Below are 17,288 nucleotides of genomic sequence, written 5' to 3'. Positions count from 1 at the left end.
AGTATATTCAAGAGGTGGGACACATGAATGAGCTAAGTTCATAAAACATCTAAATCGTATCCTGAGTAAATTGAAATCTGTGTGGGAATTTAAGATGGATCAGTATATCGACAATCGACGTGAATTGTTTAAGTCTGAGTATGAAATGAAGCTTAACGGTACTAGTAATTTGTCTGAAAAGCTGATATGATTCCCTGACACGCTAATCAAAAATAAGTTTGTAAATAGTTTACTTTGTTTAATTTTTGCAATTTAAGTTTCTGTATTTCATTTCTTAGTTTAGAACACTTTATTAAAATCCAAAAAGATTTTATTTCTGCTTTATTTTTGACAAACCAAAGTGGAAAGTTGATCGTTGGATTCTCGAAGATCGAAGCAGATGCAGGAAAAGTTCCGAGCTGAAGAATGAGGAGAGCTTATCTTGTCGGAGTGTGAGATATTGAAAAGTTTAAACAAGTTCATTAATTTGATGCTTGTTACATGTTTCAGAAATTGTTTGAAAATGTTAATAAAAATCAGTCTGTATTGTCAAATGATCAACCAAGGTCATTAAGTTGAACTTGGTAGATTAATTGAGTAATCAGGGTCATTAATTTGGACCTGAATACTTGAGTGGATTTCTAGTACTGATAGATTGTGTGATTTTGTGAAAAGATAAGTTTGTAATGTTTGATGTTTGAGACACAGTTTTGGACTTCATCATTCCCACGGGAGCTAATTGTCAAAGCTTGAACCAGATCAAGACGTCAGATTCTAGCATACTGAGAGGGGGAGTCTGTGAAAGGGGGAGTCTGGATCAACAAGTCAAAGGGGAGTCTGGAGATGGAGCTAGGAAGTGATCCTGAACTTGTGAAGATAGAGTTTTTACGATGAAAAGACAGAGTTGGAGAAAAGACCAAGACTGAAGACTCGGAGCTGAAGACTTCGTCAACATCTAAGGGGGAGTCTGTTGGTGCATGAGATGTCTGTTGACTACGTTTGTATTGTGTCTTAGGTCTAGATAGATTTTACTGAGTCGAAAATCAGGAAATAGGATGTTAGAGAGTAATTTCGCTCATAATGACATGTGTGTCATTATAAGCGAAATCTGTTAGTTAGATATTTCGCTCATATGTACATAGGTTATATAGATTTCGCTCATTAGGTCACCAGGTGGTTTCGCTTTTAAGGTCACACGGGATTTCGCTCTTTAGGCAATCCTAAGAGCAAAATCAGTCCTCCTATAAATACTCTGATGTGTGATTTTCATTTGTAACTTGGAGCGAAATCTGGTCATGCTTGTGGTGTCGAAACTCTGTCAAAATCAATTCAGAAAGCATCAATAAAGAAGGAATTAAAGAGGAAAAGCTGTTGTTACTTTGTATACATTGATTCCGCCTTTGTACGCAAAGATGAACTGCCTTAACTGACTTTTCAGGGTCATAGAATGGTCCAACATGCATTAGCTGAGTGAGATCTTGGATTAGGAGGCCTTACAAGTGGTATCAGAGCAGTGTGCTCATACTACTGTAGTTGTTTCTTAGTTTGAAGATTTTTGTGAGAAAAGTTCAAACTTTGATAGGGTTTAGTGAGTGTTTATTGAGTTTTTGTGGTTTATTCTTGATTCATCATTCATTTCTAGTGATTTGGTGATGGATTTTGAGTAGCTTATTGATTCTTAGTGTTGATCTTCATCTGGGTTTTACAGAGGTTTTGGTTGTTGTTCATAAAGTGTGTTGAAGGTTGAAAAAGATTCTTAGTTTGATCTTTGGAAGGATTGTCCGTGCTTTAAAGTTTGTGTTTGTGTTTCAGGGTTATTGGTGAACCAGTGTGAAGTCACACTGGGGAAATAATCTGGAAGCTTGTTTCTGAGCCTTGTCCGAGTTTTTCTTTACACCTTTACTTGGTCAAGGCTTGTAGGTTCGAGTTTTAGAACCTCCATTAAGTCCGAGTTTTAGTGGAGTCTCTTTGTTAGTTTCAAATTAAGTCCCTGAGTTTTAAATCCAGAACTTGAGAGGTCCGAGTTTTGAGTTTGTACCTTTTATTCCGAGTTTACCTTCTCTAGTTTATCCGAGTTTTTTAGTTAAAATTTAAGTCCGAGTTTGTTTGTTCATCAGTATTGTGTCCGAGTTTCCATAACCTTTGTGGGTCCGAGTTTTTAAAAGTTCATTGTAGTCCGAGTTTATTTTAAGGTGTCCAAGTTTTTAAATTGTCCGAGTTTATATAACAATTGATCCGAGTTTTAGTTTTTCTTTTGATCCGAGTTTCTTATAAAGTTCAACAAGTCCGTATTTTAGCATAGAGTAGAGTGGTCTGAGTTTAATTCCTTAACAGTGTAGTGTGGAGTTTTTGTTTGTGTTCTATTTCAGGTTGTTATCTGGGTTTGCTCTTTGTTAAAGGCTCAGACATTTCACTCTGTGTTTTCTCTCCGGGTTTGGACTTAGAAAACTCCCCCAGTGACTATTTTTGCTTGGAAACCTACTGTTAACTTTCTGTTTAAACTCAATGTTTCTTTCACAACTATTTCGAAATGGCAAACAACAATCTGACTGCAATGGTGCAAAACCTCAAGCACAATGCTGAAGTAGGGAGTAACGACAAACCTCCTTTGTTGATAAACGAGCTTGATTTTCCTGAGTGGAAGGGGCGTTTCGAAAGGTATGTAAGAGCGAAAGACATCAAGATCTGGTTGCGCATCGTTAAAGGATGTGGAGCTACTCCAGTAAGAACGTTAACGATTGATACTTACATGGCACTCACCGACGACCAAAGAAAGTTTTATGATTGTGAAGAGAAAGCTATGTCAATGATTACGATGGCTATGACGCAATCTATACTTCATACTTTCCGTAAGAGAAGTAACTCGAAGGAGTTGTGGGATAGCATGATCGAGCGCTATGAGGGAAATGCAATGTACAAGAAACGACGTCTCGAACGATTGAAGCTCAATTTGTTGTGTTTAAAGCTTTAAGAAATGAATCATTCGATGATACGGTGAACCGATTTTATCATCTGTTGAGCGAACTTGATCGTAGTCAAGAGGGGATTTACACTGAATTTGAGAAAGTTGAGAAGTTTCTAAATTGCCTTCCCAAAGAATGGAATATGTACACTGCATTGATTAGAGAAGGTGTTCTCTACGAGGAGCTCTCATTGGAAGAAGCTATACAAAAACTAAAGGGTTATGCTTGGAATATGGAAGATCAAGCATCAGATTTCGAGAAGATCCAAGATCCTCAGTTATATAAAGCTTCAAAACCGACGGATAAAGGTAGTAATGGAGTAACCGGTGTTGCCCTATATTCAGAGAATGAAGTTCCTGCAAGTGAACACGCCTTTATAAGCAACAATGTCAGTTCAAGTGGAACAATAAATTCCAATCAAGGAATGTACTCTTCTAATGGAGCTCAGAAATCTCAAGCAACAAACTTGAACATTCCAAAGTTAGATGCAAGCTGCTTAAAGTTGATAGAAGAAAACATGAGCCTTTTGGCGTCCTTCATGACTGCCTACGAGAACTTCTGTCTTGGAAAGCTTGTTGAACCGTCAAGTCTTGATGAGGACTTTGACCAGATAGACCAAGACGAAATGGAAGAACTTGATCTACAACTCAATATGGCATTCTTAGTCCGTAGAGCGAAGAAATTTCTGTTGAATACGGGTAGGAAGTTCATAGGAGGTCAGACGAAGACTCGAATGGGGGTAGACATGTCAAAGGTGAAATGTTACAACTGCGGCATCTACGGGCATTTCGCACGTGATTGTCGGAAGCCGAAACTGGAAAGATCTGACAGAGAAACCAACTCTCAAGCAAACAGTTCAAGACCTCACAACAATGCATCAACTACTTCAAACTCAAGTGCCCGTCCTAGTGGTTCTGAAAATCTTACACCTTCGATAAACAACGCCATGGTGACTCAACCTCTACAAAATGTGACTCAGCCTTACGACTGGGGTTGTGCATTGGAAGACATTTCAGGAGCTATTGTGTCACAAGCCTTTATAGCTGAAATGAACCAAAACTGTGTTTTGGAAAAGAACAAAATCATTTTGAAAAAGGATAATCTGATTTTAGATCTGCAAGAAAAATTGAAAAGTTCGGGGATTCATCTGAAGTGATGAATTTCTATATTAACAGCCAACGTCTCAAAGAATCTGAGGAAGAAATGTTCGGCATCGGTTATAAGAAAGTGCCTCCACCGGTAAATCATAATTATACATCGATGCCAAGCATTGATCCTGAATTGGCAAATTTTGTGCCAAAGACCCCTCTGATGGTTGAACCGCAAAGTGAGTCAGAATCTGAGCCAGATGAGGCTTCTGACTCAGAACAGTCGAAGGTGAGTGAAGTTACAAAGAAAAATGAGCTAAATTTTGATAACATTGGGAAGTTGATAAGTAATAAATTTTGGAAATTTTTAATCAAGTTCAAAATGCGAAGTCTAAACCAAAGTCACGTGGGAAACCCAAAAAGAATTTAAAAATTATCCCTAAAACTGAGTTTGTTAAAGGGGAAGATTTTATCAAAGAAGAAGAGAAAATTGAAACAGGTTCAAACTCTCAGTTTGTAAACCAAATTTTGAAAAATCCCACTAACGCCTCATCATCTTCGACCAGTCATGAGGAACGTCCAAAGAATGTTGCGAAAGTTCGCAAATGTTATAAGTGTCGTGGGAAAGGACACTTAGCAGCAGATTGCCCAGATGACAAGGGTAAATCCCTTGTTGATCCTGATCAGAAGAAACCTTTTGTTGAAAAACCACAAAATGAAACAGTTAATGTTGAAAAGAAAAATGGTAAAAATCAGAAGGTTGAGAAAAACAAAGTGATTAAACAAGAAGTAAAACCGATTATCAAAACAAATGTTAAATCACAACAAAATCAGGATCATGGGGAGAAACCAGTTGTTATTAATCGTGGTGAAGGATCGGAAAGTTCATCTCAAAGACATGATACTCGTGAGAAAACTCCTCACAGACGACAAAATCATGTTACTTTCCAAACAGTTGAGAATGACCAACGTTCTGGAGGTTCGAACAACAACTATGTTAGACCTCATGCACAGAACAGATTCATGAATGATCGAAATGCGTTACCCCCCCTGATTTTCAAATCAAAGACAGCATTCGGATAATCATCCACGATCATTCTCAAGACACGATGATGGTCCTAGATTTGTTAGGAATTTTGAGCCACCCAGGAATCAAAATTACGGTTACCAAAACTATGGAAGCTGAGGTTATGGAAACTCTGGTTATACCAACAGATCGTCAACTCCGTATAGTCCACGATTTGCGGGGAGTCATTCCAACAATTACCGAAATGGAAATGGAGGACACAGAGGCGATGATGGTTATTTCAAAGAGTTTTCTTATGTTGATGAATCGGGACGACCCAAGACCATCATGGCTTGGGTCCCACACTCTAACTAAATTTTCTTGTTGGGGAGTGTAGGAGCAGCTGAAGAGGGCTATCTATATTTGGTATATCGATAGTGGCTGTTCCAGACACATGACAGGAAATAAAGAGTTATTGAACAATTTTAAACAATTTCGTGGTGGTTATGTGAACTTTACCGGTGAGAAGGGTGGATACATCACCAGTGAAGGTTCGGTGTCAAATGGAAAAATTACGCTGCATAAAGTGAAATACGTTGAAGAACTGAAGCATAACTTGATGTCAGTTTCTCAAATTTGTGATAACAAGTACACAATGTTGTTCACTGATAAAGCTTGCTTCGTTTTGCGTCCGGGATTTGTTGTACCTGAAGATTGGATCGTTATGAGGGCTCCAAGGGTGAATAACACATATGTCATGGAAATGCGCCCGTTGGTTAACTCGTCTGCTCCAGTGACATGTCTACTTTCGAAGGCGACTGAAGATCAATCGTATCTCTGGCAGAGGAGAATGGGCCACGTGCATCTACGAAAAATGAACCACTTAGTGAAAAACAACTTAGTGTTGGGGGTTCCTTTACGTAGTTTCAATATGCACATTAAATGTGAATCATGTGAAAAAGGAAAAATCAAACGAAAGCCTCATAAACTGAAAACTGTTAACTCAATCCAAAAACCACTTGAATAGCTTCACATGGATCTTTTCGGCCCAATCCATGTTGCTAGCAATGGTGGGATGTCTTATTGCCTAGTTGTCACTGACGATTTCTCACGATACTCGTGGGTATTTTTCTTAAAAACAAAGGACCAAACTGCTGGTATTTTAAGGGACTTGTTCAAACAACTTGAGAAAAATTATTCACTTCCTATTAAGAAAATCCGAAGTGACAACGGCACTGAGTTTAAAAATCATTATATGGATGAGTTACGTCAGGAAATGGGAATAGTTCATCAGTTCAGCGCTCCATATGTTCCTCAACAGAACGGAGTTGCAGAACGGAAGAATCGTACCCTAATTGAGGCGGCCCGAACTATGCTTTCTGAATCAAAATTGCCAATTTTCTTCTGGGCCGAGGCGGTAAACACTGCATGTTATGTGTTAAATCATGTGCTTACGGTCAAAAGAGAAGATAAAACGTGTTATGAATTGCTTGAAAACAGGAAACCGAATTTATCTGGTTTTCAACCTTTTGGGATCAAGTGTGTTATCAAACGCACCAAAGATACTCCTAAAATGGGGGAAGTTGGAGAAGTTGGGTTCTTTTTGGGATATGCCAATGGAACTCCAAACAAACGCGTTTATAACATTAAGAAGCGTACAGTGGAGATCGTGTTTGATATAACTCCTTTGAGTTACGATCCTCCACCGTCCGAATTCGGTCCTAAAAGCAGTTATGATTATGATAAATTATTTGACTCATTTGATCTTCCTGATGTTTCAGAAGAAGATTCGGAGGTTGTATACACACATCTTGTGAACAAAGTTGAAGTGGATGCGAGCTGGAGAGCAAGTATTCCTACTAATGTGTCTTCGAATGTTCCAGTCGCTGATTCTTCGATCGTAAATGAAGTTGTTGCTGAGCAGATCCCCAATGCAGCTGCTCAATCTACAAGTGGTGATCTTTACGTTGACTTTTCAGCATATCCAAATGTTAATGCGTCTTCTGGAAATGATCAACCTTCTAGTAGTAATGCAAATGCTGAGGAGGGAGATTCAATCGAATTTTGGAAACAATCTTCAAGCTCCGGTAATCCCAGTTCCAAGAACAAATATTCATCATCCTGTTGATAATATTATTGGGAATCCAAATGCTGGAGTGCAAATGCGAAGGAGTATTTCAGAGATGCAGTGTCTGTTCTCTACTATCAAAAATGAAGAAATCTACAATCTTAGCCTACATGAATGTTTTATCTCTCAGATAGAGCCGAAGAACTATCAAATGGCTCTAAAGGATAATTCTTGGTGTGAGGCGATGCAAGAGGAGTTAGCTCAGTTCGACAAGTTAAAGGTGTGGAATTTGGTCGATCTTCCAAAGGGCCAACATGCAATCAACACGAAGTGGGTTTTCAAGTGCAAGAAAGACGATAAGGGTGTTGTCGTCAGAAATAAAGCACGGTTGGTTGTTCAAGGCTTCAATCAAGAGGAAGGGATTGATTATACAGAAGTTTATGCACCGGTGGCAAGACTGGAAGCCATTCGTCTGTTTCTAGCTTTGCTGCTCACATGCGCTTCAAAGTCTATCAGTTGGATGTGAAAAGCACGTTCCTTTACGGGAAATTACATGAAACTGTGTATGTATCCCAACCACCGGGTTTCGAAGCTCCAGGGTCTGACAACAAAGTTTATCTGTTGGACAAAGCTCTCTACGGTCTCCATCAGGCTCCTCGGGCATGGTACGAGACTTTATCAAGACATCTATTGGAGCACGGGTTCTCGCGTGGCGCGATTGACTCCACACTATTCATACTGAAGAAAGGGGGAGATTTTATGATCATGCAAATTTACGTTGATGACATAATTTTTAGTTCTTCAAATGAAGAATTGTGTCGTGAGTTTGAGGCGGTGATGAAGTCAAAATTTGAAATGAGCGCGGTGGGCGAGTTATCGTTCTTTCTAGGTCTTCAAGTGAATCAAGAAAAAACCGGGACGTACGTGCATCAGACGAAGTATGTCCACGAGATTCTCAGAAGATTTGGATTGGAAGATAACTTACCCTATGACACGCCTCTCCCGACAAATCACAAGCTTTCACTCGATAAGGAGAAAGATCCTGAAGTGGATCCGACTCTATATCGAGCAATGATAGGTTCGCTAATGTACCTTACTGCTTCACGACCAGACATTATGTTTTCTCTTTGTTTGTGTGCCAGGTTCCAATCAACTCCGAAAGAGTCTCACTTGAAAGCGGTCAAGCGTATCTTCAGAGATCTGAAAGGGACGCCTAAGCTTGGATTGTGGTATCCAGCTGAAGGTGGTCTGGATTTGCTGGGGTATGCTGACGCAGACTTCAGAGGGTGCCCGATGAACAGAAAGTCAACCTCTGGCGGCGCACAACTTCTTGGGAACCGTCTTGTCTCTTGGCAATGCAAAAAGCAAGTTGTTGTTTCTTTATCCACATGCGAGGCCGAGTACATTGCTGCATCAAGCTGTTGTGCTCAGGTCTTGTGGATTCAGCAGCAAATGAGGGACTACGGTTTGAATTTTACTCGAACTCCTATTCTTGTCGATAACAACTCTGCCATTTCCATAAGGACATAGATGTTAGGCATCACTTCATTCGCGACTGTGCAGAGAAGGGTTTATAGAAGTAGTTAGGGTAGACACCTTGGATAATCTTGCCAAAAGACATTCGATCGGGCTAGATTTAAAAATCTGGTCCGAATGATTGGCATGATCAACCCCGAGTAAAATGCTTTTCAAAACTCGCATAGAAACTTTATTTTATGTTTTCTGTACAGTTCTTACCGCTTTCCAAAAATTGAAAAACTTTAAAAAATATTTTACTTAGTTTGTAGGATAAATTTTAAGAAAAATACAAAACATTTGAAAAATATAAAATGAAGTCATGTTGAGATATAAGGGAAATGATAGTACATCGGTTAGTCGTATCTGGTGCAGGACTATGGTCATATATAAAATTAACCGTTAACAATAACAGCTTCATTATACGTTGCTTCGGTAGGTTTTACGCGTCAATAAGAACCTGTTTTTGGCATATAAACATAATGAACTGCGTAACTTGTGTGGTACATCTCTCGGATATATAGTCTTGGTACCGTAATTTCGTTTGATAGATTGCCGAGGTTCTGAGATATGTGGTCTTTATGCTGTTTATCATCTGTGTATCATGGTTGTTTCTTTTACCGAAACAACGGGGACGCAAGTCTAGATCTTCCATGATTCCATACATACGTGTAAATATCATTCAATCGTGTATATAATAAATGATGCATTCGACCTCAATAAGTGATAAACAATCACATGTCCCACAAAATATGTGATAATATATCACAACTCTTATGCGGGAGTCAAGTTCGTCTCTTTATCTGTACGATGGTACTAACCTGTTCACGGACTTGCTCCTGTGCCCTCATGCATCTGAAAATCAAGTTCCTCATCAATAAGTGATTCTATCACATGGGGCTTGTTTTCAATTCAAAATAAGTGAGTATCTCACATCAGTTTATACGTCAAAACAGATGATAAATGGTATACTCACCAGTAAGATGATCTCTCGTGCATACCTTGATACAGGAGTATATTCTGAGGTGGGTAAACATAGTTACAATCAGTTATTAATACACTTAATCACATATCTCGAAAACAGTGTTCGAAAGCGTGCTAAAACTTAAGTGGACCACAATACCGTTGAACGTCTTGAACTATTAATATCATTCTAAAGGCTTAAACTAAAATACTATGGTTCATGTGTCGGATACTGACATAAAAACCGATATGATCCCTTTGCTCCGATTTCACAAAAAGATAGTTAGTGTGAATACGTTCGTAGGTTTAACCTCTTTTTCTGTCAAAAATTGAAAAACAACAAAAAGATTTTGCTTTCTTGTTTCTATGTGCGAGTTATCTTTCTGAAAAATACTCTAAGGGTTGTGAACATTTTTTAATAAGATGTTAGACATCAAGTTCGGTAACTTAAATAAGTCTTTCTCATGAAAGTCGGTCGTGCAAGATACATTTAAGTGTGTGTGGGAAATTTCGTCATTTTAAAGGGTTCGATAAAATTTTGTTCCGAGTAGTGATATTTTCCGTTTCGAAATTTTTATGTGCGGAAGTGAAAGGATTGTTTTTTGAAAGTTTTACCAATTTTTTTAATTTCGAAAAATTATCTCTATAGTTAATGTTCAAAAAAAACTAAAAAAAAATAATAATTTTTCGAGGTTTTGAATTTAGGGGTTCAAGTCCGAGCCTTAAGTGGTCCGAGTTTTAATTGGTTTAATGTCCGAGTTTTAAGTCTAACTTCAAGCCGAGTTTTTATCATATAACCTCCGAGTTTTGGTAAAGGGTTTTAGGTTCTCCTCCCTCGTTCAATTTCAAAGTCTCAGTAGATAGAAGACCTGCATCGACCCCTCCTCTTTCCTCTATTCTTTCTTCCTTCAAATCTCTTTTTCACTTGTGATTAGAACCTTAAGTCTTCTTTAAGGTATGTGTTTCTACACTCATAACATCTCCATTGTCTCAAATTAGGTAAGAATCTTGGTTTCTAGGGCTTGGATTTCCATCTTAGTTGAACTTAGTGTTCTTATTTCTTGTTAATTCTTGCTTGAATGCTTCTTTCTTGCTGAATGATGATGATATTTGATGCTTTTGAACATCTTGAAGTTAGGGTTTTGTGAGAAATTTTGGGGGTTTTGTGTTTGGCTTCAAGAACTTGGTGTTCTTGAGGTTTGGGGTTATGAATCTTGAAGAAAATTGAATGATTGAGTTAATTTTGAGCTTTGTTGGTTAAAATCTTGCTTGGATGTGTTTTGAATATGCTTGCTTAGGTAAAATTTTGCTTGTTTTTGTGATGTTTTAGTGGAGTTTTGTGATGTTCTTGGCGGGTATTCTTGGGTTTAAGGAAGAAGACAAAAGAAATTTGAAATATCGGGTTTTGATCTTAAAAAAATTGCCAGTTTTGTTGTTTGAATATCCGAGTTTTAAAGAAAGTTCGGGGTCCGAGTTTTATTGATAATGGTTTTGTTCCGACTTATGTTGAAACTGTTTGGTCAACGAATTTGTTCCGAGTTATAATATGGATTGGTTCCGAGGTTTTTTTTTTTAAGTTTTGAGTTTCAATAAATGTTTCCGAGTTTTAAAATTTCGTTCATGCGTCAGTTTCTAAGTTCCAAGTTTTAAGCAGTGTTGGCTCCGAGTTTTAAAACAGTCTTCTGAGCGTTGGCTCAATTCCGGGTTATTGTTGTTTAAACTTGTTCCGAGTTTTAAATTTTGGAGTTATTAACAGTTTTGAAACTGTTTGGATTTGTTCCGGGGTTTCAACTTTCAACTTGTTCCGAGTTTTAAAATTTGGAGTTATGATTAGTTCTGAGGTGACAACTTTCGAGTAAGTAACAGGTTCTGAGTTTTTTAACTGTTCATTCCGAGTTTAAAAAAAAAAACAGTTCCGATCTGTTTCAGTTTCAGTCTTCCGAGTTTAAGATTCCGAGTCTTAACAGTTCATTCCGAGTTTTAACATGAAAGTTTTAACAGTTCCGAGTGTTTAACAGTTCATTCCGAGTTTTTTTTAATCAGTTCCGATCTGTTTCAGATTCCGAGTTTTAACAAGTTCCGAGTTTTCAAATTCCGAGTTTTAACAAGTTCCGAGTTTTCAAATTCCAAGTTTTAAAGACGGTTGAAACTGTTGGATTTGTTCCAAGTTGTTCCGAGTTTTAAGTTTTAATAAGCTCCGAGTTTTTCAAAGATCTGTGTTATTAAATTTTGGTTCTGAGTTTTGTTCAGAGCTTTTAAAGTCCGAGTATTAGAAGCTCCGAGTTTCAATCTGTTTAAACAGTTCTGAGTTTTTAATAAACGGTTCATCACTGTTTCCAGGTTTGGGTGTCCGGGTGTTTAAGTAAGTTTTGGTTTTGAGTTATTAATTTTTTCGAGGTTCCCTGTTATGTTCTGAATTGTTTATAATTCCTTTAAAACTGAAATTGATTCTGAGTCTCGCTTTTATTTTTCTTGTGCTATAAACCGGACAGATCATATAAATGACCCATATCAGTTGTCAAGTGTCTGGTCCGGGGTGTTGGGTTTATAGTCAGAGTTAATGAGTATTAGACTATTAGATTGTTATCTGTTAACTGTTTCTTGTCCATATCTAAAACTGTTATGTGTTAACTGTGTTTTAACTATTAGATTGGTAATATGTGATTAGTTCACTTTTTCTCTCTCTCTCGGATTCAGCTCTGTGGTACTATGTGATAGTTTCTTTGCCAAAAATTGAATGTTTGAAGTTTACTATGTGTAAACTGCATACCGTTGTTTCTATCTATTCCGAGACACTTGTTTGTTAATATGTTTAATATGTCGAAGATTGGTTCCAAATTTGTTCTGATCCGGATGGAAATAGCTCACTGAGAGCTGTTGTGTTTAACAATATGTTTGCTTCTGTTAATATTCCTTAGACATTATATCTGATGCATGTGTTTCGTTTCTGTTTTGATTTCCAACAGAAATGGCAGATCCACCTCGTCCTGTTCGAAAATTTCATCGTCATCATAATCAGATTGCATTGTTAAACGAAAACGTTCGTGGTGGAGCCGAATATTCTGATATTATACATTTTCTTTGAAATTCAAGAATTTGTTTCGCGATTTCAGAAAATATTCACCAAGTACAAGAGTATGTTGAAGATTTTTGGCGTACGGCTCAGATTGTTGATGATTCTATCGAAGCTACTATTCATGGAAAGCCGTTATTCGTGCGGCTTTGCGGTTTGGTGACTTAGATTATGGAAACACGTGTTATGTAAAGCAAATTCGTGAACGTGGGGCTAGATCTTTCGGTTACGTGGGTTGTTTTACCAGGAAGGAGATCGCCAAAGGATTGATTCTTGGGCAGTGGAGATATTTCTTTCATGTAATGATGCAGTGCTTAGCTCCACGAAAATCGGGAATGGATGGCATGGCTCATGATCTTCTTTCGGCAATGATTGGGTTAACTTACAACCAGCCATACAGCTTCTCACTGATGATTTTCCAAGCTTACAAACATCAAATTGGCCTGAAAGAAAATGATAAGCGATTGATGATTTTGTATCCTCGTTTTCATTCGCTTATTATTCGACACTTGTTGCCAAATCTTTCGTTCGATGTATCTCTACCTGCGTACGCTCAAGCGCCCATGCATACTCGTATTTTTACCGATTGTGCCAAGGTTAATGTGTCCAAAAGGACTGATGCTCGTCCTGTTACGACTCCTTTGCATGGTGCAATTGTTCAAGAGAACTACAATCTGGAAAATGATCCAATTTGGATAAACATTCGGAATGGTGTTGATCAAATCTTTAGTGGAGGAATGCAAACAGTTGAGGCTAATGTTCATGAACCCGTGGCTGTTCAACCTCTGGTTGATCTTCAACAACCACCGGTTAATACTCTACAACCTGAACCCATTGAAGAACCAGCTGTTGATGAATCAATTGTTGATGTTTCTGTTCAGGAAAATGTTTTTGTTCATACTCCAGTTTCTACGTCTTCGGCAACGGGAGTTGCTGTAGAAACTGATGAGGTGATCCTAGAGCTTGATGCGGCTCTAGAAGCGGGTCCGTCTTCCCGTGCAGTTGATAAACGGAAGCGTCCTATCGAAGAAGTTTATGTGGATGAGTCGGTTAATGATATGCTAACTGAAAAGCAATACCTCCTGTTAGTTATGAAGAACCTTCAAAATCGTATCACACCTTCTGAAAGGGAAAAACTTGATTTATTTCGCGCAAAGGTTGCTTCTTTCGGTCCCTCTTCCAACTGGTGTATACGCTTAGTGAGTTGGAATGATAGAGCGAACGATTTGGATTCAATCGCTTTTAGTTCTTCTTCTTCTGATGATGAGGATGAAGACCGTCGTCGTCCCGATACTGATACTGTCCGTGTGTCAGCTCCTCTCAAGACGTATAAGCGACGACGGGTTACTGTTTCGGATTTTCAGTCTTCGACTCCGATAGTTGCTTCAGTTATGGTTACATCAAGCGCTGCTCCATCAGATTCCAGAGGTCTCCTAAGATTGGAGTTATCTATCGCTCTTCCGTCACTGTCTTCTTCACTTCCGTTCACATCCTTTGTGGAAGCTACCAGCATGATTACTTCTGTTCATCCGTTAACGCCGATGATGTCTTCTTAGATTCCTACAGTACCGCTTTTTGGGTTGTTATCTTCTCCAATGGGTACGGGCAATTTGTTTGCCTTATCAGGAAGTTCTTCCTTGCCACCGCGGCCTAGTGCTTTCACCGATATGCGAGCGCCAAAGACACGGAAAGTCCGTCCGAAGGTTGCTTTCGGTCCAAGTCCGCCAGTGCGATCGAAGAAAGGATCTCAGAGACCTCCAATTTTTCCGTCTTCAGGTCCTAGGCCATCCGGTGCACAACCGTCTGGTTCTAGACCTGCTGCTCCTAGACCTTCGACAGCTTCTGCCTCGAGACCGTCAAGTTCTGGTCAAGAGCAGAATTTTCAAGAGTTTGTTCGTGGAAAATTTCAGGATGCTGCTAAGGTCATGGTACAACATAAGAATCAGATCGCGAAGCAGCAGAAAGAAATTGTTTACTTGAAGAAAAAGGATGTGGTTCGAGATCAGCAGATGACGCAGCTCTTTCGTCTAACCAAAGACCAAATTATTCAGTTGGGAAAGTTCATAACGCAAGATGCCACGACTTCAGCCCGACAGAAGACTTTGGCTAGGACAACAGATCGGCTTCTCGGTATTGTGACGGATCTCGTGTCACTCCTTGCTGCTCAGGGGGAGAATTTGGATTTTCAGATTCAGGATCAATGTAAGATAGATGAGCTAAAGAAAATCAGAGATGATCTCGACAAGGACAAGGACAAGGATCCCAATGCAGCGAAGCAGGGGGAGCAGTCAAGGAGCGCACGTGCTCCTGAAGCTAAAACCTCGGCTCAAGTTGAGGGGGAGTCCTCGGGTGCAGCCGCAGGGGGAGATAAAGGTCCTGTGGATGCTGATACAGGTGCCTTATCTGATTCTAAATTGGATCCTGCTGTTTATTTGGTTTTAGGAGATGGTGAAGTGGTTGAGGAACTGGTTGAAGACTGGCGAACTGATGACGAACTAGCTGGTAAGTTCGAATTCATTGAGACTGCGCATGGGAATAGGATCGAGTACGAGTCCCTACCGGTTAACAGTGATGATATTAGAAGCTTTGTGTTTGGAAGTGAAATGCCTAAATAAATCTATAATCCTATTCGAGTTCCCGAGGAAGTTAGTTTAGCAGCTTGCAAATGGTTTAAACCTCTTCCCAACGAAACTCAAAGGAATAGGTATATGAACGCAAAAGGTGAGTATTCGGGTCAAATTCGAAGTTGGGACTTTGATGAACAACACAGCTTGGTGATGATCAAAAGGACCGATGGGGTACAGTATTTTAGGCCAAGGGCCAAGTTCCTTCAGACTCTTCTAGCTCGTGATCTCCATCACATTACTCAGCTGAATCTCAACAACGATACGAATGTTGCTAGCATCAGATGATTAATTCCTCATCTCGTTGCTGAGAGTCGAGCAAATAAATGGAAGACTTTCAAGCCAGCAATTAGTCGGGGAGTTAAGTATCTCAATAAGTTTACCGGCAAGGAAGAATGGAAGATGGTCTATCCTCCAGCGAGATGCCTCCGTAAAATCCCTATGCGCAAATTTGATCTCTATAAATTTGACAGCTTAGGTTATTGGTATCTCAATGGCAAGACTGGGGAAGCGGTGATTACCAAGAAGAAAGTGACTGACGAGATTGCAAAAATTCTGGATCCGATTTGGCTTGTCAACCTAAGGGAAGGACATCTGAAGAAGCTTCGACACCTGCCTCTGAAATACTTTAAAGAAGATCGTGAGCTAGCTGATCAGTTCTTCAAGGTAGTTCAATTCTGTGTGAAGAACAAGGTATGGGCAGGAAGCAAGTACTCGAAGCAAGGATGAAGAATTCAAGACCACATGAAGACCATGCACTGATCAAGGGGGAGTTTGTTGATGCACTTTGGGTGTTAAGTGCATGCCTTCCAATTGTTAGGGTCTTTATTGTACATGTCTTGAAACTTAGTCCAAGGTTTATCCTTGGAAAATTTGTCCAAGTTTTTGTCTTGAAACTTAGTCCAAGGTTTATCCTTGGACAATTTTGTCCAAGTTTTTGTCTAGACTTTTGTCAGGGGTTTGTGTTTAGGCAAAAGTCAGGGTTTTAGTGTAGTTTGTTTTGTCCGGGCTTCTAGTATGTCTTGGAGTCCGTGGTTTGTCTTGTATATATACCTTTATGTGGAATAGACAAGATGGCGATTCTTTGTGAAATTCTGTGCACCTTTCTAACCCTAATTATTGTGTGTGTGTTTTGTCTGGCGGCTACTGTGTGTGACGTCATTCATCTTCCTCATCAAGAATACTCTGTGTATTCTTGATTTCTCTCACAAATCTTAGCATTCTAGTGTTTCATCTACAGTGGTTGATCATCAGGTGGATTCCGCACACCTGTTGGTTGCATTAGCTGAGTGAGATCTTGGATTAGGAGGCCTTACAGTTATAGAAAGTTTTAATCCGAATTTTAAGATGCCTAGCAGGTTTACGATTACGAGGGATATTCGGGAAATATTTTTAGAGGAAAAGGGGAAGTTGAAGTCATTGTTTGTAAAGAATAGCACACGGGTGTGTCTAACCACAGACACGTGGACTTCAAACCAGCGGGTTAACTATATGTGTGTTATAGCTCAATTTATAGATGACAATTGGGTGTTACACAAAAGGATCATCAACTTCAAGCAAATATTCAGCCACAAGGGAGACGAGATAGGTAGGTCCCTTATTCACTGTTTAAAAGAATGGGACATTGAAATGTGCTGGCCATACAATTTCTAAAAAGTAGGTTAAACAACCTCTTGTTCGACGGGAGATACTTGTACATCAGATGTTGTATAGCACACATAATCAAGCTGATTGTGAAAGACGGCTTACGTGATGGGTCAATATGCATAGATCGTATCAGAGATGCAATTCGCTATATTAGAATGTCTCCTCAGCGATTAGACACTTCTAAAAATGTGTAAAGGCAGAAAAGATCGAAAGCAAAGCATTAATAAGTATAGATGTGGCTACAAGATGGAACTCGACTTGCGAGATGTTAGACAAGGCAGAAAAAATTGAGAAGGCATTTAACAGATATGATCTGGATGACCCAAATTATAAAAACGATTTGGGTGATGATGCTCCTAGAG

At 39.2% G+C, this 17,288-nt stretch overlaps 1 protein-coding gene across 1 annotated transcript; it reads left to right on the top strand.

The window, feature by feature from the left end:
* The first annotated feature begins 10,388 nt into the window (after window positions 1–10,388).
* Window positions 10,389–16,371, top strand: LOC118487601. The gene is made up of 2 exons (XM_035984579.1): window positions 10,389–10,537; window positions 12,549–16,371. The coding sequence occupies exon 2, from the start codon at window positions 12,958–12,960 to the stop codon at window positions 14,209–14,211; it is 1,254 nt and encodes a 417-aa protein (XP_035840472.1). The 5' UTR covers window positions 10,389–10,537; window positions 12,549–12,957; the 3' UTR covers window positions 14,212–16,371.
* The last annotated feature ends 917 nt before the right edge of the window (window positions 16,372–17,288 follow it).

This window comes from Helianthus annuus, chromosome 15 (assembly GCF_002127325.2).
Source record: "Helianthus annuus cultivar XRQ/B chromosome 15, HanXRQr2.0-SUNRISE, whole genome shotgun sequence".
NCBI classification, from domain to species: domain Eukaryota; kingdom Viridiplantae; phylum Streptophyta; class Magnoliopsida; order Asterales; family Asteraceae; genus Helianthus; species Helianthus annuus.
Note: the sequence above shows the minus strand (reverse complement) of the source record. Positions and strands in the feature narration are given on the sequence as shown.